The 24,762-nt window shown below is 43.0% G+C and overlaps 2 protein-coding genes and 1 pseudogene across 2 annotated transcripts; all 3 read left to right on the plus strand.

Annotated features, from left to right (window-relative positions):
• Nucleotides 1–5,355: 5,355 nt before the first annotated feature.
• Nucleotides 5,356–14,827, plus strand: LOC139644471 (alpha-1A adrenergic receptor-like). The gene is made up of 2 exons (XM_071519841.1): nt 5,356–6,331; nt 14,250–14,827. Exons 1-2 carry the CDS (start codon nt 5,356–5,358, stop codon nt 14,825–14,827), a joined length of 1,554 nt encoding a protein of 517 aa, XP_071375942.1.
• A 1,522-nt stretch (nt 14,828–16,349) lies between these two features.
• Nucleotides 16,350–17,481, plus strand: LOC139644449 (5-hydroxytryptamine receptor 4-like; annotated as a pseudogene).
• A 2,385-nt stretch (nt 17,482–19,866) lies between these two features.
• LOC139644465 (gastrotropin-like) lies at nt 19,867–21,149 on the plus strand. The gene is made up of 4 exons (XM_071519833.1): nt 19,867–20,020; nt 20,158–20,318; nt 20,463–20,552; nt 20,777–21,149. The coding sequence occupies exons 1-4, from the start codon at nt 19,954–19,956 to the stop codon at nt 20,834–20,836; spliced, it is 378 nt and encodes a 125-aa protein (XP_071375934.1). The 5' UTR covers nt 19,867–19,953; the 3' UTR covers nt 20,837–21,149.
• Nucleotides 21,150–24,762: the final 3,613 nt, after the last annotated feature.

The raw sequence follows: 24,762 nt of genomic DNA on the forward strand, positions 1-24,762 counted from the left end.
CCCACCCCTCTCTCTGTCTGTTCACTATGAGACACATATGGTTTTTACCACCCTCCCTGTCAGTCAAAACCTCCTAGACTCTGCCCACCAGCCCTGAAGATGAGATTTAAGGACTAAAACAAATCCAGAAGAAGTCCATGCCAAGCAGCGTAACTTCAAAATTGTTTCAAAATTGTTTATTCTTCTGTTTTCAGGATCTTGCCTGCCCCAAATAAAGACAAAGGCTATACACAACCTAGAAGTTAGAGCCTTGTTAGTTAAGTAAAATATTCAGATATGGAAATTGTGGTTCGGTGAATATTTTTACTTTCCTTTTTACCTCCAGTGTTTTTGGGGGATTTAGGGAATTTGTTGCATTAATAAAGGATAAAAGTTAGGAGGATAGCTGTGTAAAATGTATTGTTAGCCAAATTGACCAGAACTTTCTCTCACTCTTCTAGGTACATCTTCAGTGGTTATTTTTTTTATAAACTGTACTTATATGCTATAATAAAACAACAACTTTGTTGCATCTCTGATCTGGATAAGAACAAGCCGCAAGCCTTTCATGTTACTGTGTGAAGCTATGAAATGTATCCACTTATTTATGCATGAGAGCAAAAGGGCCAAGTTGTGATCATGAGAAAGAGAAAGAGTAACAAAAGTGGAAGAGCTGATCGATTGTTCAGAGAAAAGTTTAGGAGATGTAAGGAACAGCATCTTGGCTCTTTGTGTCTATTTACGGTTGTTTCACAATCATATGACATTAATAAGCCCGAAAGGCAGTTACACAACAAAAACTATTTTCTGGTTCTCAGCATATTACACAACATGAGCCATATATGGTCAGGGAGAGACTCTACTCAAGCAGGCAGCTGGATCCCACTTATTCAGGTGGGCCGCTATAGATCGGGTCTGTGTGGGCTTCACTGCCAGCTGGCATCTGCCAATCAAAGGGATGCAAACATAAACACAACTATAGAATGAGGACGGTCTGCGTTATAAATACTGACTAAAACGTGCTTCCAGATGCATTCACTTCCCAGGGGGACAGATTTGTTTTCAGAATCACGCTCTCCCAGTTAGCCCTCGGTTCAAGGGCTAATGGAAAATAATTATACGCATGAAAGATTATTACCCCTTGCAAGGAAAATTTCAGAGCCTCCTGTAATGAGTTTGTCTTCATTTGTGTCAGACCCGACAAGTGGCACACCCATCACACGGATCCCGCAGAGCGTCTGCTGCACAGCTCAACACAGTTCCTGGTGTTCTTAGAGTATTTCTGCTGCGGTTTGCCAGGTCAATCCCATCTGTGGTAATATTCACTGTGAGTTATGATAATGGACTTGTTGGCCCACGCCGGACCGGAACACGCTGAACATATGGCGTTAGCGGGCGTAGCATCACTGTGACCAGACCACTCTGAGGTGAAGTCAGAAGCAGGCGCGCTGGTGGAGACTTTAGCCTCTCACCTTCTAACCTCTTCACAGCGGGGAAAACATTCAGCCAAGAGATAACAGTTTAATGCTGCAGATCTGGACATTCTCCAGGAATGAAGAGAAATTAAGATGATTTCATTCTGAAGCCCTTAATATGGTTTTACAAGACCCCAAGTCATAACATTGTCAAACTGAAACAAACTTCCCTCACTCTGTCATTGAGCACTCTATAAATTTTCATGTTAGTTCTTGTAATATATTTTTCAGCGTTTGAAGAATCTGCAGTGGCCAGATAGCGCTTGAAATATTACTCACTGCAACTTTTACAACAAAATTGTACTCCATGTCAAAGGAAAAAAACTAAATCCCTGACATTTCAAAACAAACTCAAAACCTTATTCATCTACTAAGCTATGAATTACCAGTGGAATTGCCTTTTATCTGAAGCCTAGAAAAAATATATCTTTAAATCTTTGATTTATGCTAAAAGGATAAAAATAATGACTAAATCAAACTAGCGTACAACTGGGAGCCGTTTCTTTAAAAAGAAACCAAATTGCTCCCCGTGTCTTATGTAATTCAAGATTTATATCACTTGCCCTGGCCAAGAGGCCAAGTTGATCCTCTTGAACTCAAGGCAAATCCTCAGTATTGAAGCTTACGGACAGATAGCAGACGGCCCTCTTGAATTTTATACGAAAGATATGAAATTGTCTTCCACATTCTCTCACCTAAGGCACTTGGCAACTCTCTGTGCAGCAAAAGCTTTTATGTTATTTGAAAGCTCAGAGTATTCAATCAAGTGAAATGGGCAGTATAATGCATTTTATCCCAGCACTCGATTCTAGTCTTAGATATAAAGTGATATAATTCTGGGTGATTTATTTTTTAGGAAAAATGCTCATAGTACCTGAATACTCCGGTGCCTGTTGAAGGATTGAGCGATTGTGTGTGCATCTAATGCACCTTTGGGAGCTAGAGGGGGGTTCCTCTAGCTCCTGAAGGTGCCTGTAAGAATCCTAGATTTACTCATTTTGGCGGGTAGAGTTCTTTGAATCACTCCAATGTTTTGAGCTGAACTTCAAAGAACTTTGATGAACTTGGAAAAGGGGCTTGAGAAGCTTGAGTTTTTTATAGTTAAGGTCACACTGAAATAAAAACAAATGGGCTTTTTCACCTCTTTAGCTCAGTCAAACTATCATACCATACACCTATTTGACAGTTTATGCCAAAAAAAAAAGACCAAAATTGTTTCTTGTATTTTTACATGAAAATCTCATTACTTGGTGACTTCATTGTGTATTAGGAGGCAACATAAAAATTCCAGCCAATAAAACCATCACAGATTTTTGAACATCAAATAAAACTGCCTTTCTCTGACGGATATCCCACTTTTGTACACTTTTGAATGATCCCTTCCCGCGTTATTTCCCGCCCCAATATCCTGGAAATACATCACATTAGCAGGAAATGCATCACATTAAGGCAGCAAAAATGGTTTACATGGAATATGGATTCATTGTGACTTTAAATAGAACAAAAGTAAAGTCTCCACACTGCAGTGGACTGCACACTGACTTTTGCTGTGTGCTTTGTATTCTGTCACCTGATTTGGATTGAGATGTGTGTGTTTTTACTCTGCTCTGTTATAGTGAACTAACATGAAACTCAATATTTAAAGCTGCACTAGGCAAGATTTTACACAAAAATACACCCATCTTATCAGCCTAATCACAAATTGCCACTGCAAGAAAAAAGAGCATCCCACCCTCTCTAATTAAGATCCCATTGATTCTGACTATTTGCCCAAATTAAATCTGGTGTCAGGTGTGGTCACTGCTGGGAAATCGTCTCCATGTGCAGGAAGTGACGAATATATACGAGCGCTGACTGCGTTCAGGGAAAGCTGGACTCACCAATGCCTGATCCTCTTGCTTCCTTCCCCTTGCTTCTGGTTTGGAGCTCCACTCTGTCTCTATGGGGAGATACCATAGAATTTGTCCTGAATACAAGTAAGTTTGCAACTAACTTGTGAAGAAAAGTAGAGAAGTAAAATTTTCACAGTAATACAACTTTCTTTTTTACTAAGCAGATACATCTCAATAAACAACAGACTTGATCTGTAGAAAATTATTTTGTCAAGTGCATAATGTAGTTTGATAGCACACAGGTATAAGGAGGGAAAACTGACCTGAATTATCCTGTTGATGAGGCGATGGGGCTGAGGCAAAGACTGAAGGCAGTGTGAAGCAGGACGATGCTGGAAATGTGCGTGCAGCAAAACCCCTCACTGAAGATTGAAAACGTAAAGGGAAAAATGAGTTAAACTGAAGTAGTTTTCTCTGTGTCCAAAGCTCAAATAAAATATAAAAGACTTTCAGAATTACTAGAATTCATGACAAAGATCAGATTGCTATGTGGGAGTGCATATTCAAAATCTTCACATGACAATCAAGACCTCCATGATAACTTGGTCCAGAAATCATCTTGATTTCTGGACAGCAAACATATTGTTGTATGGGACTGTTATAGGCCTACCTTGGCTGAAGCAAGAACAGGCAAAGACAGATAAAAGTAGGCATAAAAAAGTGGAAGCAATCTTGCAGAAACTCTTTAGACTCAAATGAAACAAGTTGAACACTGAAGTTTTAAATCTCAAATATACAGTATGCTATTTGACGGGTGACATAGCTGATCCCGCCTTGACAAATATTCAGGAAGCTTTTCTTTTTACATTGCAATGTAAATGTTACAATGATGTGGTTTCTGAGAAGACTTTTGCTTGTGCTACAACACTCGCCGTTTTTCACCAGGGGCTGCATCATGAGTCACTGGAACCCCCTGAAACAGTAACCAGAACTTTTAGAGTGTGGATGTGTCTGAAGCTTAATCCAGCCCATTAGATCAAACAGTCATTCCTCACTAACTGAGCCCACATCCAAGATAAGATTACTTTGAGCAACTTCTGTATTTGACCAAAAATAGAAATCTATTTCACGAGAAATACCTGTCACACAGGAGAGGGATTGTGTGTGATTTTGTTATTTACCTTTGAACTTCATGAGTCTGACCTTTCAGGCTTAACCTTTTTATCTGCTTGCCTGAGCATCCAAAATATTTGGGAGGCCTATAAGCTGCACAAAGCCATAAACTAAGTCTCATTTCAAGGGTTAGGCTGTTTTACACTGGGGTAGACCTTGTTCCAAATTTCCTCATTCTTTAACTATTGGTAATAGCAGCCTGGGAATTAACTACTGTGGCTGAGTCTATTCAATAAAGCAGTCTTTACGGATAAATGGCCCAGCTGAAGGAAAATTGGCTTCTGACAACCACTAAGGAAGTCAAGACGTTTGGGAAGAAAATTCCCTCCTTATAATTGCCCTGTTCAACCCCCTCCCACATTAAGCAAAACAAATACAAGACGCCAAAGAACCACTTCTCCGAAAACACGCCGGTAAACATGCATTCTCCTCTCCATCCCGAAAAAAGAGTGAAGCTACGTGCGTAAAATGCTGCAAGTAATTTATGCGTTGCCACATTTTGTGGCTCTACATAGGATTATGCGTCATGCGCGTGTAATCTGTTTATGTTTTCCTGTATGTTCTGTCCATTCATATGGCAGAGCTGTGTGTGGTGGAGAGGACGCAGGAGGTGACTGCTGCCCCCCCACTTCTCCACTGAGTCCTTGAGTGTAGAGAGTGGAGAGAGCAGGACTGCATGGGGACTGTAGGGACCAGAGCTGCACAGCTGCGTTCCGCGACTCGTTTTAGAATTGCGTGGTAAAATATCTGCTTTGGAAAGTGTATGAAACTACTAACATAAAAGTAAACCATGCAGACTAATGCCACTTAGCAGGTTTATTTATTTTGTCGCGCTGTTTCGTGAGCTCCAGTTACAAGTGATCTGAAGCCTGCTATGGAGGACCTCTTGAATCAAAATGAATCTGAGCATTGACAATGCCACAAACTTGTGGAAAAATGGTTCCTCGGAACTTGACGACGGGACAGAGGGCGCATCGTCCCGGGTTAACTTTTCCAACAACTCCACGGGGAACCAAACGGAGAACAGTGAAGTGGATCTCACCCGAGCCATCCCGCTCGGCTTGGTCCTGGGGGCTTTCATCGTGTTCGCCATCGTGGGCAACATCCTCGTCATCCTGTCGGTGGTGTGCAACAGGCACCTGCGGACCCCGACTAACTACTTCATCATCAACCTGGCCATCGCCGACCTGCTGCTGGGCACCACGGTGCTCCCGGTGTCCGCCACTCTGGAGATCCTGAACTACTGGGTGTTCGGCAGGATCTTCTGTGATATCTGGGCGGCGGTGGACGTGCTGTGCTGCACCGCGTCCATCATGAGCCTGTGCGTAATATCCATCGACCGCTACATCGGAGTCAGCCACCCGCTGCAGTACCCGGGCATCGTGACGGAGAAGCGGGCGCTGCTGGCTATGCTCGGGGTGTGGGTGCTGTCGGTGGTCATCTCCATCGGACCTCTTCTCGGGTGGAAGCAGCCGCCGTCGCCGGACGACACGGTGTGCCCCATCACCGAGGAGCCGTTTTACGCGCTCTTCTCCTCCCTCGGCTCCTTCTACATTCCCCTCGTCGTTATACTGGCGATGTACTGCCGGGTGTACATCGTCGCTAAACGGACCACTAAGAACTTGGAGGCCGGCGTGATGCGCGAGAGGATGAACTCCAGCGAGCTGACCCTCAGGATCCACAAGGGATCTCAGGTGCACGAGGACCCCGGCAGCTCCGGCACCGGGAAGGGCCGCGCGCACCAAGCGAGAAGTTCCCTCACGGTGAAACTTCTGAAATTCTCCCGGGAGAAGAAAGCGGCTAAAACTTTGGGAGTTGTGGTCGGCATGTTTACGCTTTGTTGGCTGCCCTTCTTCCTCGCCTTACCCATAGGTAGGTTCAGATCATAACTGTCCTGATTTTCCACTTATTGGCTGCAACGTAATTTGATAATTTGCTCTGTTATACTGTCATAATGGAAGTTATTTTGGCAAGTTATTAAAATAAACTTCTCTTCCATCTCTTACAACCCCCCATCTATCAATTTTGCAGAATATTCAATTAGTTAATGGGACTTGGAGGAAAGATTTTACAGTCATGTAAGTGTCATATAGGGAGAAGTTAAAGGCCCCTGCTGCATAGGCCTTATAAATCAGATCTATAACTGGCACTGGGACAGTCGCTTGGGTAGCATTTACTGCTCTGAATTGTCACCATACCCTGCGTGTGCTTTGATATACTACTGTGGTCATATTGTGCTTAAATAATGCAAGATAACTTTGTGTATTAATGCAGCATTCAATGTGGGACAACGGAAATGGCCTTCTATATTAGATTTTTCTATCACAACTTACAACCTCTGTTTGTTTATGTTAATCAGTTAATTTAGTAGTGACTAAATTAGTAGTGACGTCATATTTTATAACATTCTTGTTTGCTATCCATGTTTGAGCTACTGGTAGGCTTTCGAGTGCTGCACCATTTAGGCCCACTCCCTGGATATCAAAAGAAAGAGTGGCACTAATGTTGTAGCCTCTGAATTCAGGGCACGTAAGATGGGATGAGTAATAGAGCTTCATGTTCTCATGGGTCTGAGAAGGGGCTCTTAACAAGCTTGAATCCAGACATTATTAGTATTATCTTTGTATTATTTACTGAGTCCCATTTGATCTATTGATCCCACAATGAAAGTCCTTATGTGTGCCAAGTGAAGAGGAGGCGGAGGCCCCGCTGCTCCGGTCAGTTCATGCAGGCCTGTGGGGCCAGCGAGGGCTCCCAGATGCCACTGGGTCTGGCAAGTGGTCAAGACTCCACTGTCATAGTTGTTTAGGGAACCACAGAGGAAATTAAACAATATACGCTGTGGTGAAGTGCTCATGCCGCTGGGCATGTTATGGTGAGGAGGTTAGGAAAACATCAAGTCTTTATTTACTGATGTAGTCCGGACCAGAGAGCTGTTTCCGTCTGTCTTCAGACCACAACTGTGACTCTGTGTCGTACAAGATCATGTGGCTGCATGAGTGACTCCTGATTGCCAGGATATTGATACTCGGTAGCACAGGAGTTATGGTTGTACATGCGTGTGTGTGTGTGTGTGTGTGTGTGTGTGTGTGTGTGTGTGTGTGTGTGTGTGTGTGAGCACGTGTCTGTGTGTGTATACCTTTGCTCTAGTCATATTGGAATGTATTTATGCTGCTGTCCTCAAGCTGCACTCATATGGACGCACACACACACACATTCTTACCTATGACAGGGTCACTTTGCAATGTCAGACAGCAGGCATTATTTTGCCTTGAGATGGTCTTAATTAGACACCAACAGCACATGAACAATGTAATATTCAAAAGTTCTGATTTGTGGATCTGAGAGGCTCCAGAGAGCAGAAGGAGGGGGGGTGAGGTTGAGGAGGGGCCTCCTTATATAATACTAACCAACAAACTACCAAGAATCCTCCATGGGTACATGCACAATCTCTGTTGTAAACATTACAACAAAGTATAATCCAACTTTATTTAACGCTGATTTATAACTGGCTTGGAACACACATGCCACAAACGCATACTAACAAGTCCAACAGCCTCCTGTCAGGAAATTCACATAATGCAACTGATATATCCATTAAGTCAGACCCGGTCACCAATGCCTGGTGCCTCTTATCCGTCACCTCTATCCAAAAGGGGATTTGTGGGGGAGGTTGTAGTTCTTCATTTTAGGTTTGTGCCTCTCTCCTGTGTGTGGCTCGTGTCTGAACTTCAGTACTGGAGGTCTGACAGGGCAGAAGCTCTCGTCTCGTGTTGCTCCCTGAGCCTTCATTAGCCTCCACCCACAGAGTGGGATTTCCTGTCTCACACTCATTATTACCCTGCTCCTTCCTCGGCATACAGTCACTGATATCTAATGCACGTAGGGATTCCTGTTTGCGTGTGTATGCATGGATGGCTGTCGTACACGTTTGTTTGTGTGTTTGTGTGTATAGACGGACATACGTTCACGTGTGTGCCTGTCATTTTTATGAGTAATGGTCTGGATGTGGCTGCAGCTGCTTCTCTCTCCTCTGTCACCATTGATTTATTAAGTATCCAAACCCTACCAAGATGATCCATGGCAGGCCAGTGCCAGCTGGAGACTCTCGCCATCTAACTCTGAAGTTTCAACCTGCGTCGCTGTCGGGTGAAACCTTCAGAAGTCCAATTTTGGTGATTTCCATGTTTTAAGTTCAGTTGAAGGATTACATTCCACTCTGTGGGTTGAGAAAATTCTCTAACCCTCAGGTTTCTGAAACTTTTTCAAAACCAATTAGATAAACTCAAAAATGCATGGCCATCAAGCTAAAAACATGTTTTTTCTTAGTTCCTACATAGATACAAGGGTTATAAGGGTTTTCACCCAACAACAGCAATAGGTTGATCTCGGCTATCTGATGCAGTTAAATGCTTTGACGACAGTCTGTCAAAGCCCTGAAAAGGTTTTTGTTGTGGTTTTTGTACATAAATGGCAAGCAGGAGGCTACCAGTACCAGTGTGTGGGTCATTCCTTTTCAGGGTTTTCTATCTCCTTTTACTCCGAGGACTTGGAGCAAAGAAAGGTATACAACCTTCATACTTTTAAACATTTCATCAAGCTTTTGGAGTTACTGTTACTGTAGGCAAGCTTCCTTGGCCAAAATGCAGCCCAAAATCTCACACACACTCACTGAGAGCACTGTCTAACATGGTTTGTTTAGGCTTCACTTTATCAGCAAGGATGACTAACCATAAGTTTCGGCATAACACATTCTTGTATCACATTATGTAGAAATGACACTGTAATAGCGGTGAGTCTGACAACCCAATTATACAGTAATCATCACAGTCTAGTGTAGCAACTGACCAAAAAAGGCTTCTTAAGGGGCCAATGCATCCAACCAATGAAAGCTGCCAATGTTTCATGAAAATGCTTTTAGATCTTACAGTAAGAATCCAATTTGATGGTACACTTTTATATTTGATCACAAGAGTGTGTCCACAGTGAAAGGACCCACATCCACATGTAGCTGAATTACGGAGCTGCCACTCTCTCCCTCCCATCTCTCATCTCAGCCGGAGAGAAATCATTAGTCCTCTGGGGATATTTGTGTTATTTCTCTGTGCACATTTTCCCCGGGCTCTTTAACACCCAGCACGGGCACTAATGTCCCGTGAAGGGCTCTCATTAATCGACGGGAGCAAATGTGAGAGAAACCAACACTCCAAAGTGTTATCCGATTGTTTCTGTGTAGATGTGTTTTTGGAAGAGACACTGGAAAGATATACTGTGTCTGTGTATGTGCATGTGTGTGTCGTCTGTGTGTGTGTGTGTGTGTGTGTGTGTGTGTGTATGCTTGTTTCCACGTCGAGGTGGCTGGCCCCTGTGCTCTGGGGGGTAATTGAAATGGTGTTTGACGGGGAAAAATAATGAGAGTGCTAAGTGTCAAAGCGATGGAGAAGAAAGGAGATGGCAGAGCCGTGATGGAGGGGCCACGGGGCACAGGGCAGGGGTGAGGGGTGGGGGGTGAGGGCGAAAGGCGGGGCGGGGGGGTGGGGGGGGGGGGTGGCGAAAGCGAGGGCCTCCGGGATGTCAACCCAATTTTCCAAAAATAGCTTCATGGCATGGTTTCATTGAAAGCAATCTGTGAAGGCAATAACACTTCTGTCTTGTTAGATCAAGAAACTTGAATCATATTTATGACTGTGTTATACAACGGGATGTGTGAGTTTTTGGAGAACAGATTGTGTGTGTATGTGTGTGTGTGTGTGTGTGTGTGTGTGTGTGTGTGTGTGTGTTGACATGGCACAGAATAGGCATTGCTTCTTACCCCTGGTGAGAATAACAGGATGCCTTGTTTCGTTAAGATGTTCCTGTGTTTCATACTGATTTGTGTGGATGTGCTTGTCCTCAGGAAGGAGGTGCAAACAGTGCTACTAACAGAAGGGGTGAGAGCAGCAACAATAATCCTCCCACAGTTATCCATATCCCATTGTCTTGCCGCTAAGCCCCCGCATCCTCTACAGTTTACACTATAGCCATTCAACATAAACACTCTTAAAGAGACAAAGATGTACCAAGTTTACACAAAAATAAAATACACAGATGTTCCTTCTGTGCTTACAGGAAGGCCTGTTGCTAACTAGATTCCTTTCAGATTGTGTGTTTCCTACACTTCAATCCTGTGCTTGTTGTGTGTAAAAGAGGCACTGCAGCAGTCGGGCAGCGGCCCAACAGTTTGGTCCCAGTGGGGGCCTCTAGCTGCGCGTAGGGGCCCGTCCCGGGAGGCAGGGAGAGCCACACAGCTGTGTTTGCCCTGGCAGATGCCACTCTAACAGCCCCTCTGAGACCCCTGTGAAGGAAGTGCAGCCTCCCAGTATACGCTGGTTTTCTCTCGAGCACCTCAACCCCTGATCCAGGCCAAGAAGGTGCAGAGTGAGCGAGCCAGTGTGTTGAAATCTGCACAAGCTGGGTTTCCTCACTAGAACTAGAACAGTCCCACTCCCACCAGCTCTCCTCCCATGCACTTCCAAACACTCCCACAAACAAGCTTTAGTCATCATAACCATTAAAAAAAATAAGAAGTAAAGGGTTACTTCTAACTTTCTCATTGCACAGAAATGTTTAATTTGGCTCTCCGTCTGTCAGAACAGCTTTCTCCTCTGCCTGTCTGCTCCTGCCAGCAGTGTAGGACAACATGCCTCACAAAAAGTCTAGTGGGACATTTGGGATCTTGGGGTCCCATCATCATGCAGTTTTCTACTGAAGAGCATCGCTATTAATTATCCAAGCATTCATGTTGGTCAGCTTGCCCGGATAGAAGAAAAGTCAAAGTGACAGAATGAGAGGGAACAAGAAAGAACGCAAGTGTGAGTGAGAGAGAGAGTGTGTGTGTGTGTGTGTGTGTGTGTGTGTGCCAGACTGTGAGATGAAAATGAAGAAATGCACTCTGTATGTGTTTTGGCCTCCTGTACTGCAGATGAATGGACTTCTTCTTGGTGGCTGGTATTTTCACATGCTATTTTCACTGCCTGACAGCTGGACTTAAGTAAGATTACATAACCATGTGACTTATTCCTGTGATTGGGATGTAGAGGAGGGTGGAGTGGAATTAAAACTTGGTCGTTCTTTCATTTCTCTCTCGCATCTCCCTCACACTCTCTCTCTCTCTCTCTCTCTCTCTGCTATTGGTACCTATCAGTTTCTACAGTTTCACTGAGATTAACACATGGACTGAAGTATAGAGAGGGTCTTCAGAGGAGCTTGGATGAAAAAATGACTTTTATGATACATTCACTGGATAAATGGTTAAGATTTAACAAGCATATCAGTAGCAGGTATGTCCTTATGTCTCCCTTGTATCAAAATGAAACAAGTGGCATGTACTGCATCGTTTTCAAACACTAAAGTGGATGCCACCCAATCCAGCCCGCCTCAAATCGCCCCATGGCTACATCTGCACATATCACATCATATTGTACGCCATCAGAGCATAAAATAGTAGTAAAAGCTTGTTGATCTGATACTCATAAGGAAGCAAGCTGAGGTCTCTATCTGCCTGCCTATAATATCGTAACAGAGGTAATTTCACACTTGAAAGCCTGAGATTATAGCACATTATCAATCTCTCTAGTAATGTGATGTTAATTTGAGTAGGTTGGTATCCAGAAACACAGTGACATACTCACATCTACACACACACAAACACACAAAGTCTTTGACATTAATCACAACCATATACAACGGGCATTCACGCACTTGCTGTATTCCATAATTCCCTGTTTTTATTCCTTTATTCCTTTTCCCCACTCACCTCATGAGCTTGTTGGATATTCTGTCTCTAGTCAAGCTTGGCCAAAGTGGGAGAAAGGGCAAAGTAGGGAGAAGACGAACACAGTTTAACACAGGCCAGACTCACTCATTAGCTTACATAAGAAACGTGTCTGGGAATCAGTTTTAATGTTGTTGTCTCAGTCAATAAGTCTCTGATTGTTAAACATTTTAAAGTGCCAAATCCACCACGATTCAGCATCCATTAGGGAGAGAGCTTCTCGCTGACAACATACATCATCTTCTCTCTCTGTCTCTCCCTCTCTGTCTATCTATCTATCTATCTATCTATCTATCTATCTGTCTATCTATCTATCTATCTATCTATCTATCTCTCTCTCTGTCTCTCTCTCTCTCTCTCTCTCTCTCTCTCTCTCTCTCACTCATACACACACATACAATCACCGTCAATTGTGTACTTCTTTGAATGTTTGACAAAATCATTGTAATTGTGTGTGCCCACAGCGCTACCCACTCACCAGAGAATAGAGGCTTAAGCAAGTAATCTCCCCCACAGTGAATTTGTCTGTCCAAGGAATGCAGGGTCATCCCACGCTCTCAACGTGTTATTGTGAGCGTGTTCCAAAGGGATGAACGGTGACAGACCTGCTGCATTGGTTTTAGAGAGGAAACACACTATCTGCTAATCATGGCCTTCCTCGTTACAAGGTCTTTCTTGAATGATAAATGCCACAGGGAATTGGCTGGCCTCTCAGGTCTTCTGCTCTCTGTGTCCCTATCTGCCCGCAGACCGAATGTAAAGAACTGTGGTAATCTTATTAAATGCTGCCACCTACTGGATGAAATATAACCTGCAGTCAGAGAGCGGATCAACACTGTAAAGGCAAGATACAGTAAATCTTGTGTAGTGACAGGTAGGAAATAGTTTAAAGTTTCTGTGCAAAGCCATAATCATACATATATATATCTATATATATATAGATATATATATAGATATAGATATATATTTTTTTTACTTAGCATTTATTTTACCAGGGTAAAAAAGAGGGTAGCTTGTTGGGGTAAAGGGGATAGAATAAAATAAAATTCAGACATACCAACATTGACAGACAGACAATTAATTAAACAAACATTACAACAAACATTACAATAATAATAAGCAGTAATACAAAATGAGAGGGGAGGAAGAAAAAAAAGACAGGGCGGTAAGCAGAATGCAACACAATTTAAAAAGGTAATAAAACAACACAAATCGTACAAGTATAGAATCATGTACGAGAATAACAGCATAATTGTGGGAGTGGAAATCAATAAGAGTGGCCATGATAGCGCCCTGTAGAGCTGTTAATGTTATTAAATTGCCCAGTGTTAGTGATTATTGCAGTTCATTTCAGTCATTGGGTAGAGAAAATTGAAACGCAGAGTGACTAAAGGAGGTATTTGCTCTAGGAACTGTTTATAGAGTATATGAGAGGGGGACAGAGTATTGTAAGCAGAGGATGATATAGTTAAAAAAAACTCTGCAGGTATGATGATGTTAAACTAAGGGGGGTTTTGTAAATAAAAGCAAACCAGTGACCTGTGTGTCTGGTGTGCAGAGATGGTCAATTCATGGGATGTACAGGTTGCAGTGATGGGATTTGTAGGAGGCATTGGTTGCAAATCTAATGGCAGAGTGGTACAACACATCCAGCTGCTCAAGGACACAAGCAGTTCTGTATACAACATCACCATATAGTCAAACAATATAAGGATGGTCATCTTAAGTGCCCATTTGGCAGAGGTAGTGAAGGAGGAACAACTGCAGTAAAGAAAGTCTAGCCTACATTTAACTTTTGACTAATTTAGACAGGTATAATGAGAAGGCCAGATTCCTAAGTATTTGTATGATGTGACAACCTCAAGCTCTGAGTCATCGCAGGTCTTTATAGTGTGAGAGAGTGAAGTAAAGTTTTTCCTGCCAAACCAAAATGTAACACAACATTTCCCTCTTCTCTTTGTGTTCCTCTTCCTCCAGGGTCTTTCAATGTGAACCTGCGTCCGCCCGATACGCTGTTCAAAGTGATCTTCTGGCTGGGCTACTTCAACAGCTGCCTGAACCCCATCATCTACCCCTGCTACAGCCGCGAGTTCAAGCTGGCCTTCATCCGCATTCTCCGGTGCCAGTGTCACCGGCGGAAGCGGCCCGGGTGGCGGGCGTACAACTACCGCTCCTCCAACTTCAGCTCGTCCGGACACTCGCGCAAAGGCTCCACCGAGCACAACTCCAGCTGCTTGAACGGCAGCCAGCGCACCCTGCCGTCCTCGGCCAGCCCCAGCCCCAGCTACCTGAGCAGGAGCCTGCCACCCTGCCCAGAGGGGGACACCCTCTACATCTGGGGGGCCGCCACCCCAACCGCCACCACCCCCACCCTCCTGCCCGGCAGCCCCTCAGACTGTCCGCTGGGAGCTGGGAGAGGGGAGACAGGTGGAGGCTCTGTGGGAGCAAGTCCGGCGGAGGAAACTACTGGCGGCGTGTTCTCTTTCTCCTTTGGGAAGAGCAGAGACAGGGAAGGGATGGACAAAGATAGCATCACGCCTGAGGACAAGGTCTGACTGTCGAGTCGCACTGAGCCTTGACTTGCTGATTCATTCCTCGTAAGGGATTACGGTCACCGACAGAGTGCTTTTCTGCACCAGAGAGATGATGTAGGATTACACACAGTTTTGTTCCACTCACTGTAAGAGGTCCCATCTGTCCGTGGATTGTCATTGTCATTAGTGGTCGATATAAGCTGAAGATAACGACGAAATAATGAGTAAAGATTATGCTGCTGTATCAGAAGTATTTTGACCTATGTTGCTGTATGTGTGGTCGACATAGAGGCGAATGTTTGTTTCAATGGACAGTCAAATGAGAAAAAGATTTTAAAGCGGGTTTCAAGACAGTGTATCAAATGTGGCTGTTCACCACACTCATGGATTGGGAAGAGACCAATGCATGCGTTTTGATTTAAAAAAAAAAAATAGGAAGGAAAATAAATGACACTGTATGTCAGAAAAACTGAACCCAGCACAGTCTTTCCTTCCTCCCTTTCAATCTGCGCTGGTAATTGAATCCATGTTTGTCTTTTGGCCTTGTAAAAAGACTGAACATGGCAAAGGAACTGACTTACTTATGTAAAATGTGTGATAAACAAATGAACACGTTTCTGTTGCCGTCACTTGATATCTTTATGGTATGTTGTGGAAATAAAGTATAACCTGGTTGATCTGCTGTGTGCACAGTAACCATCTTGTTTGTATGTTTGAAATCTAAAAAGGTGTGAAGATAAAGGCACCTTAAAGCTAAATAAACATAAAAAGTTACTCAAACTGACCCATATTTGAAAGGCAAGCTTTGTATAATTCCACTTTCTGGATGTGAATGGAACTTGAGATAATTATTAAAGACTTTTATACAAAAGTGGCTCATCCGATATTACAGTGATTAGATGAAGATCTCAATCTGTCCCACTCATCCCTTCACTCATTTTCAAAGCCATTCTCGCCATAAAAAAACAGAGAAGTTATCTGTGTTAAGGCGTGATGCATCCTGAGCCAAACAGTAGGCCCAGACCTTTAAGTGTCTGAGGTAAAGAGCAAACATCGGGCCCTAAGTTAAGAGGGACATTTCCATTGGGCAGAGATAAATACGAGGGTTTATTGTTTATATAGACAGGGACATTCGATCAGAGTGCAGCCATAAGAGAGCTTATATCTATCCATTTACCTCATGGCCCGCTGACTCCTGACTCACACTGGTACAGGCCAGTTAATGATTTACTCATGATGGGCTGTGCGGTGTCATGGACCATTACTGGACATGTGTACGCACACATACACACATGAACAGTGAGATGAGAAACGGAAGAGAGAGTCTGACATACATCATAGGACCTGTGGCTCCATATGGTGAAGGAACAGATAGACTTGACTACACAGCTGTAGATCAACCAGTGAGACTCACAAAGAAGGGAAAGGCATGAGCTGATGAATCATATGGATTCACGTTGTGTGGAAACTTGGATGCAAGCCTCTTTTGAGCAACTCCTATGACCTCTTCTGCCAATGTTGATGGCTGGGTTGTTGTCGCATCATGATTTGCATCCCTGGGACCAACGCCTCAGACAACCATAGCCTGGCTGCTGATGGCAGCACTTTTGCTCTCCTCCTCCAAAGCACCGCTGCTAAAGTCTGTGCGCTGTGCCTCCTCCTTCCCATCCCCATCTTCGCCATGCAGGGGAACCTGCTCATCATGGCTGCAGTGGCAGGCTTCCAAAGCCTCCAGACGCCCACCAATGCTTTTGTGGTTTCCCTGGCAATGGCGGATTTCCTGGTTGCTGCGCTGGTGATGCCGTTCAGTCTGGTGCGTTCCGTCGACACCTGGCCACCACCTTTGGGCGCCGTTTCTGCCAAGCCCACTTCCTGCTGGACTTCACCCTCTGTACGTCCTCCATCTTTAACCTCAGCTGCATGTCACTGGATCGATACATAGCGGTGTGTGACCCACTGCACTACCCCGCCCGCATGTCTCCCAGACGGGTGGCCGTGCTGCTGTTGCTCTGCTGGACCCTGCCTCTGCTCATCTCCTCCCTCTGTGTGTACCTCGGCATGGACTCGCACTCGCCTCCTGCTGGGTTCTGCAGCGTCGCACAGCAGGAGAACCAGACCTGCCTGGCCGCCTTCCACATCCCCTACACCCTGGCCACCTCCACGCTCTGCTTCTTCATCCCAGTGGGTTTCATGCTGTTTGCCTATGGGAAAATCTTCTTGGCAGCCCGGAGACAGGCGAGGTGGATCCATGCCATGGAGCACAAGGCCGGGCAGCTTCAGATGAGCCGGAGCCCCACGAGGGCCGACCCCAGCAGACAAGGCCAGGCCAGCGTGGAGAGCGGCTCTCTGAAGAAGGAAAGGAAGGCTGCTAAGACATTGGGTCTGATCATGGGGGTCTTCTTGTTCTGCTGGTTCCCTTTCTTCAGCGTGAACATGGCCCACCCTCTGTGGGGCTACAGCATCAGCCTTGTGGTCCTGGAGGCCTCCATGTGGCTCGGCTACGCGAACTCTTCTCTGAACCCTTTCCTCTATGCCTCATTTAACAGGAGCTACCGGCATACGTTTGTAGCCATCTTGGGCTGTGGGATTTTGGGTAGGCAGCTAAGAGCGTGTTTGGACTCCTTACACTTTGGTAGGCAAGCACACACTGTTGTTACCTAGGAGACCATTTCAAGATGATGACCTTGTATAGCTTTGTATTTTTAAACATCCCAAGAGCAGTGTTACACAATGCTGTGGGTTGCATAACTATATGTTGAAAGGCAAAGGTCTCCTCTGCTCATAGTTATTACAAATGTTTCATGTCTAAAAATGGCTGAAAGGATTCACCATACTCATTGTTGAACTAAATAAAGCAATTAATTAAATGATGTAAATATTGCCTTGGATGTCTTTGAGGTGTCATAGAATTCACATTTTGTTGTCATGGAAACTGTTGCTCACCATGCACTTCACCAGAGAGAGTGGGCAACTATTTGTTTTTTGGCTAAATAAAGCTTAGAGGGACAGACCGTTCCTTCCATCCTGTGCTGCAGAAAGTGGAGGAACAGAAGGTGTCAAAGGGCTGGAGGTTGAGGGATGAAGGAGGATTCTGGGGGATAATATCTGTATGAGAGTACCAACCTAAACAAACACCCATTCTATTTCTATAATCATGTATGTTGAGAATAGATTTATTGCAGGGCAGGTATTTTGAAAGCCACCTCATCTTACTTCAGTTGAGGGCATTTTATCTGTCATCTCAAAGCATTTCTCAGACACATGATGATCCTCTACTTCTCTTCCACTTGCTACTGTTTACAAAAACTCTTAATACTTAGTGGTACATAATACCACTTCACTGGGAAGTACAAGATTGATAGACAAGATAACTACTATGAATTCCTCAAACATACTGGTAAGAGAAATCCCTGTTGTGAAGTCGTCACATGCATGCTATACAGGGTTACACTGGTTGAGGTGTATTTGTTACACAGATTGTCTTGGCCTTGTTGCTTTGACCTTTGCACCCCTCTAAGCCGGTTGGATGCTGATATGATGATCTAAGGATTTAAGCGTATTATACTGTGCTTTTATTGTATAAGAGAGTCACTAAAAATCTAAAATGTAAATGTAAACAGCAGAGTGTTAACTGTAGAAATTGTTATTTTCTCATTATATGTTCAGTGCCGGACCCCAAATTATTGATTACACTCCAGGCATCATAGAGAACAGACATAACTTCAATATTGTGACAGGTAGTTCAGAATGGCAACGACTTTACTTTACTTTACTTTAGATTTACCCGGCCACCTCCATGACCGACAACTTCAACATCGACAAGGAGTGTGACATGGCAGGCAAACGGTTCGAGGTGAGGATTCATTTCACATGTATACGCATGCACAGGAACAATCATTCCAATAGCCGTGTCTCTTGGTCAATAAACGTAATGGAGAAATTGATCATTTGAGACGATGGCTCAATAATTCAAGTGTCTAATGTACGCGTTAGAGGTAAGTGTTAAAATAGATTCTTCTTCTTTTCTTTTTCTACTTCTTCTTCTTCTTCTTCTTCTTTACTGTAACCATAGAAGAAGGAAGAAATCACCACCACACAGCTGAGATCAGTGGAGACAAGCTCATTGAGGTGAGCTCTTAGAGGATATAAAACTGAGTCAGTGTGTGTGTGTGTGTGTGTGCGCGTGTGTGTGTGTGTGTGTGTGTGTGTGTGTGTGTGTGTGTGTGTGTGTGTGTGTGTGTGTGTGTGTGTGTGTGTGTGGAGATGCGGCCTTTGTCACAAGATAGCTCATTTTCTCAACTGCTATAAATCCATGTTTCCTATCACCAAACATTACAACCTCTATGACATTCCTGTCTTTGTACCCGCCTTCTTCTTCCCCTATTATTTACGTCAGCGCACAACCGCCGCTGGCCTTAACAAGAACCAGCAAGAGGATCTGAAACTCAGCCCACCACCATTCACAAGAACAGTCAAATTGCACAGAACTGCACAAAAAAAACAACTTTGTCATGAAATTTGCTGCAGTGACAGTCATTTTATTCTGGTCACATCTCTGCTCTCATTGTCTTCTTTACATCACAATACAGTTTCAGGTTATATGTAAAAATGATGAACTGGTAACTTTGAATATAAATTGATCAGAAAAAAGGCAGAAAGAAATATACTTGATATCTTCTTCATCTTCTTTCAAATATTTTGTCATAACATGTACACAGCTTTACAGATGAAATATATATGTCAGATTCTGAGATGTTCTGAGCAGTTTATTATCCCATACTTGCACCAACTTGCAACCCAAACGTCACTCACATCATGCTTGTCAAAACCTGATACTGACTGGAAAAAGAAACTTCCCACTCTACTTGTGCTTTTTGCCAAGCGACACTATTTTAGCATAGGACAATGTGACTCAATTGTTTTGGAAAAACACAGTTGACATCTTTCTCATACATCTGTCATCTTACAATGGGACTGACTTATGACTGTGAGGTATGTGTGACAGGGAGGGAAGTGCAGGTTTGGGTTGGCAGTGACTCAGTGAGAGCAGAAAGACAGAGGTTTACTGTATCTGGAGCAGGCCACTCCTCTCTTCTCATTTGTCTCATAAACTCCTTCCTTACCTCTTCTCCTCTGCTTTCATCAACATGGCCTTCACTGGGAAATATCAGCTGGAGAGTCAAGAAAACTATGAGGAGTTTCTGGAAGCAATCGGTAGTGGCTAGGATTATATATATTTTTTAAACTGATACATATGGCATGAATACCTTAAAAATGTATCTATTTGAGATTGTCATTTACCTAAACGTTGCCCACTCTCTGTATTTGAAACTTCACTTGCTCTGCCACAGGACTTCTCAATGCCAAGACAGACTACAAAGTGGTAACGGACGTGGTTCAGGATGGGAACGACTTCACCTGGACACAGACCATCCCCAACCGGACCTGGTCCAATAAGTTCACTGTTGGCCAGGAATGTGAGCTGGAGACAATGACAGGCGCCAAATTCAAGGTGAGTTAATATGTATGCACCCTGCACACACAGAGAATATGTCACTTTAGCAGAAAATGTTCCATTTGCCACATCTCAAACAGCTTGCATGTAACCCAGTGCGTTGCTCATTTGTCTCTGTAATCTTTTGTCCCTGTGACCTAGGCCCCCGTCACCATGGAGGGTGGCAAGATTTCAATACAGTTTCCCCAGTACTTCCTCACCGCAGAGATCATTGAAGATAAGTTTGTAATGGTAAGAGAATTAACCACACATTGAGAAGAGACAAACTGAAACTCAGCCAAAGACAGACGTGATCACCACACATGCAAAATAGGCGTTTCTTAGCAATACTAAAACAACCTCAATAGAATGAATGGTTAGTGAGACTTATGACATGTAGACCCTTGCACAGAATAACGTTTCAAACTTTCATCCTTAACCGTCTTTGCATATCTTTTCCCCACCATGAACTCTAGACCTGCATAACTCCAGGAGAGAAGGGCGTGGTGTTCAAAAGAGTTAACAAGAGGATCTAATGTTGCGAAACCCAACATGCCCCAACAGAAATATTCACTATCCAAATGCTTGCTCATGGAACTGAGGGGGTAAGGGGTAAAAAGCTGGTTTGTGTCGATTATCTCCTCATTGACACTGTGGCAAAGCAAGAGGAATGAAGTGTGACGTTTCTGGGCTCCACAGACCTTTCTTGTTGTTAGTCCTTTTAGTTCTAACTTATGAAACTGTGGAAACGACTATGTACTGTATTTCTAGACATCTGAAGCCCTCAGCTGTACCAATGTTCAATTCTGCTTCAATAAAAATGTTCAAACACTTCAATAACCTATTTGTGTCATGCAATGGTGTAATAACCGTATACTGACAGGCTGTGTGTGATGTAAATTTTATTTAATTCTTCTTCTTTGAATCAAACCAAAGGTTAATGTACTGCATGAACTGTCACAAGCTATTCTCATGTTGTTCAGACAGGCAGACTCTGGACCAGTGGAGAGATGACTTAAAACTTGCTGACTCTTTTCATGGTAACAGTGTCCAACAAGAAAAACACAAAGAGCACTAAAAACCAGGATAGCACAGCACAGGAGCTGCATCCGTACCCAGGACCAATGTAACCCGGTGGCAGTGCATTTCAGAGAGGCAAATCACCCAGTGGCCTCTCTCAGATACATTGGCATCGAGCACGTCAGAACTCCGAGAAGAGGAGGCGATTTAAATACCCTCTTACTCCAAAGAGAAAGTTTTTACATTTTCACTCTCCACACTCTCACACCTAGAGGTCTGAATCAAGAGTATGAGGTCAAACATTTTCTCTAAAATAAAAAATAAAAATGGTGGTAGTATCATGATGGCTCTCCCTACATATATACGTATTTCTCTAGACCCTGACACACATATCCGTAAAAATGTTTAATTATACAACAGGTGTGTCTTTTTTCCTTATTGTGTGTTTTTTTCCTTTTTTTCCTTACTGTGATTTTTTCCTTATTGTGATTTGATCTAGCTGACTTTTTATAGAAGGGTGTTAAGACCCAGTTTCTTACATGAATTTAAGATTTCTTCTTTTCCTCTAACTTAATACAATATTTTTGAACATAGGTGAGTTAGTTAGTCAGTTAGTTAGTTAGTCAGTTGGCCAAGAAACCATGATTTTTGCTGCCCTTTGAACATGATGAATAGCATTTGATTTGTATGTATAATGTATAATGACTATTTTTATCAAAGGTTTCACTCTCCACTGTTATCTCCCCAGCTACAGCACTGACAACAAAACTCTTTTGAAAGAGGGGTCCCTGGGACAAAACATTTATTAAAGCCTTTCTATGTGATGGTTATTGACATGAGAAAGTTTGGGAGCCCCTGTTCTACTTTATCTTTGACTGTGTTAAGAGCTAAGGAAAAAGGAAGTTACCCCTTTTTTTTTACGCTTGCCAGAAGCATAAGTATCCACATGTGTGTTTGTTGCTATGAGACTGTAATATTTTCAGGAGCCCTTGTTGAACTGGACACATCTGAATGCCTGTGGCAGTGAGCTGATTGTTTTTCTGTAGCGATTTAAAGCAAACAAACAAATACATCTGCATTATTGTTGTTACACTGTGTTGCTACACTGAAATGATTCCATCATTTTGCTTTAATATGCTAAGATGTAATCATTCATAGCTGTTGACTATACCTGTGAATTAAATAAGGGATATGTGGGTGGTGTTTGTTGGACTTGTGGTTGTAAATTGGCTTGGTCCTTTGTTGAGGATATAATGTTTAACACAGTCAGCCTTGCTGTTGCATGTTAGCAGTAACATTAGTTGGTAAGTCATGAGCTATTATGGTGATTTGATTTGATTTGTCATTCTTAGGCGGCCGGGCTTATAGGCCAGGCAGCTTATTGTTTTTGTACGTGCTCTTTATATCTTCCTGTCTGTTTCCAGACTAAAGCTGCCTTCGACACTTGTAGCAGTGGTTCGCCCTCAACAACACAGTCCGTACACTAAATTGTTTTGAACATCTTTTATTAAAGACGGTGCAGGGGAGGAAAAAGGAGGACACAGACCTCTCGGCCCTAGGCCTTCCTCAGTGTGTCATGATGTTGTTGTGTATGGCTCAGCCTTTTTAAAGACAGCAGGAATAGAAGCAATTAGGCAGCCAGGTGGTCAGGCAACAGCAGGGTACATGCACAGTGATATAGGTCATCAGATCAAAATGTACAGTGTATATTCCCTTAGTTTCACTGGTTTCATGATTTTGATTAGCCTCATCTCTCTGTTTAAGAACGTGAAGTGTTGTGTCTCTGTTCATGGCTGACTTTCAGACTGGTTCCCAGTTAACTCTGGTGTAAAGCAAGGCTTCATTTTATCACCTATTTTGTGTTTTTTGTACCTAAATTAACTTGCCCTGTCAATCAAAGCCTTAGGCAAGGGTGTTTGTATAGAAAATGAACAAGTATCCACACTTTTATATCCAGATGACATTGTTTTGATTCTGGAAACTGAAGCAGAACTACAGGAGATGCTAGATCTGGTCTATAATTGGTGTCAGCAATGGAAACTGAAGATAAATGTTGACAAAACAAAGCTAGTGCACTTCAGAAATCCATCAGTGCCATCAACAACATTTAGCCTGTCCTCTGGCCCTTTACCACTAGAGGATGCTAAAGAGTACAGATACCTGGGGCTCATCTTACCAGAATCTCTGGACTACAATGAAACCATTAAACACTTGGCAGTGCATGCACATAGAGCTCTAGGTGGTGTCATAGCTCAGTGTAAATACATGGGTGGCCTTCCATTAAAATGCTTCATACTAAACTGTCTGACTGCATGGTGCTGCCCATTCTCATGTTGCTGCAGTACTGGGTTATAAAAGCTCTGTGTTAACGCTGTTTATAGGGCATGGAGATTCTATTTGAGTTGGCAAATTTACTCCAAATGCTGCCATACAAGGTTGGAAAACTTTATTATATACTTGATTTATGTGGAATATGCCTGGGGAGTTTTGTCTGGAGCGTTTTGTCTGAAGTGTTTTGGTGTAATGATGATACTATATAAATGTGATTAATGAAGCTCAGAATCCTGACCAAAACATTTGAATGTACAGACGATATCTATATAGAATAGAATATTTGGTAACGTTTTATTTTACAGCCCACTAATTACGATGTAACTAGTTTGTAATTATGGGGTACTAATAAAATAACAATGCTGTAGTTACAGAGTAACAAAACAAGAAGTCTGGGAATTAAGGGTTAACAATTTTGTAATTATCAACCTTTATTTAGTTCTCAGAAGACACACTGAGGGTTGAGACCCTCTTTTCCAGTGGTGCCGAGATTACAAGAAAATCACAAATAACACGAAAGAGGAAATTAATGAATAAATAAACAACTAAATAAATAAACAAAAAAGACAATTCAAAAAGAGAATCACACAGATCAGTCCTTCCTCACAAGTACATCATTTAAAACAGGTGCAATTAAGGTTAACCAGAGTTGATATCTTTGACTGAAAATGTCCCAGGGGAACAAGGGAATCATATTTCAATAAACCCTGTAAAATATTCCAAGTATGCAGAGCACAAAACTTAAAAGCAGTCTTTCCAAGGTCCATGGAGACATGCGGGACCTCAAGTATCCTGTGAGTCCTGGGAGCGTGTGTGGTAGGCTCCAATATTCCAGTGTAAAAGTGAATTAAGGTAGAATGGTAGTCTCCCAAGGAGGGCTTTGTAAATAAACATAAACCAATGCTGATCTCTCCTGATACTAAGGGAGGGCCAACCAACCTTGTTATAGAGGAAGCAATTATGAGAGATTTATAAGGTAGTTATGGTGTAACTGTTATCGTAATTACTGCATACTTAAAAAATAATTACAGGGTACAATAACGTAATTAGGTGGGACTAAACAAATGTTATCAGTGCTTAAAGGTTCATGCACTAGAAAAAGGCCATTGTA

Source organism: Centroberyx affinis, unplaced genomic scaffold, assembly GCF_046629955.1.
Source record: "Centroberyx affinis isolate AG114_WGS23_722 - 3 ecotype Tasmania unplaced genomic scaffold, CSIRO-AGI_Caff_v1 ptg000743l_1, whole genome shotgun sequence".
NCBI classification, from domain to species: domain Eukaryota; kingdom Metazoa; phylum Chordata; class Actinopteri; order Beryciformes; family Berycidae; genus Centroberyx; species Centroberyx affinis.

What these genes read in the sequence shown, in the direction of transcription:
- LOC139644471 (XM_071519841.1), top strand. Translation starts at nt 5,356, where the DNA reads ATGAATCTGAGCATTGACAATGCCACAAACTTGTGGAAAAATGGTTCC. An exon ending in CTTCCTCGCCTTACCCATAG is followed by an intron (nt 6,332 to 14,249) that starts GTAGGTTCAGAT and finishes CTCTTCCTCCAG; the next exon opens with GGTCTTTCAATGTGAACCTG.
- LOC139644465 (XM_071519833.1), top strand. Translation starts at nt 19,954, where the DNA reads ATGGCCTTCACTGGGAAATATCAGCTGGAGAGTCAAGAAAACTATGAG. An exon ending in GGAGTTTCTGGAAGCAATCG is followed by an intron (nt 20,021 to 20,157) that starts GTAGTGGCTAGG and finishes GCTCTGCCACAG; the next exon opens with GACTTCTCAATGCCAAGACA. An exon ending in TGACAGGCGCCAAATTCAAG is followed by an intron (nt 20,319 to 20,462) that starts GTGAGTTAATAT and finishes CCTGTGACCTAG; the next exon opens with GCCCCCGTCACCATGGAGGG.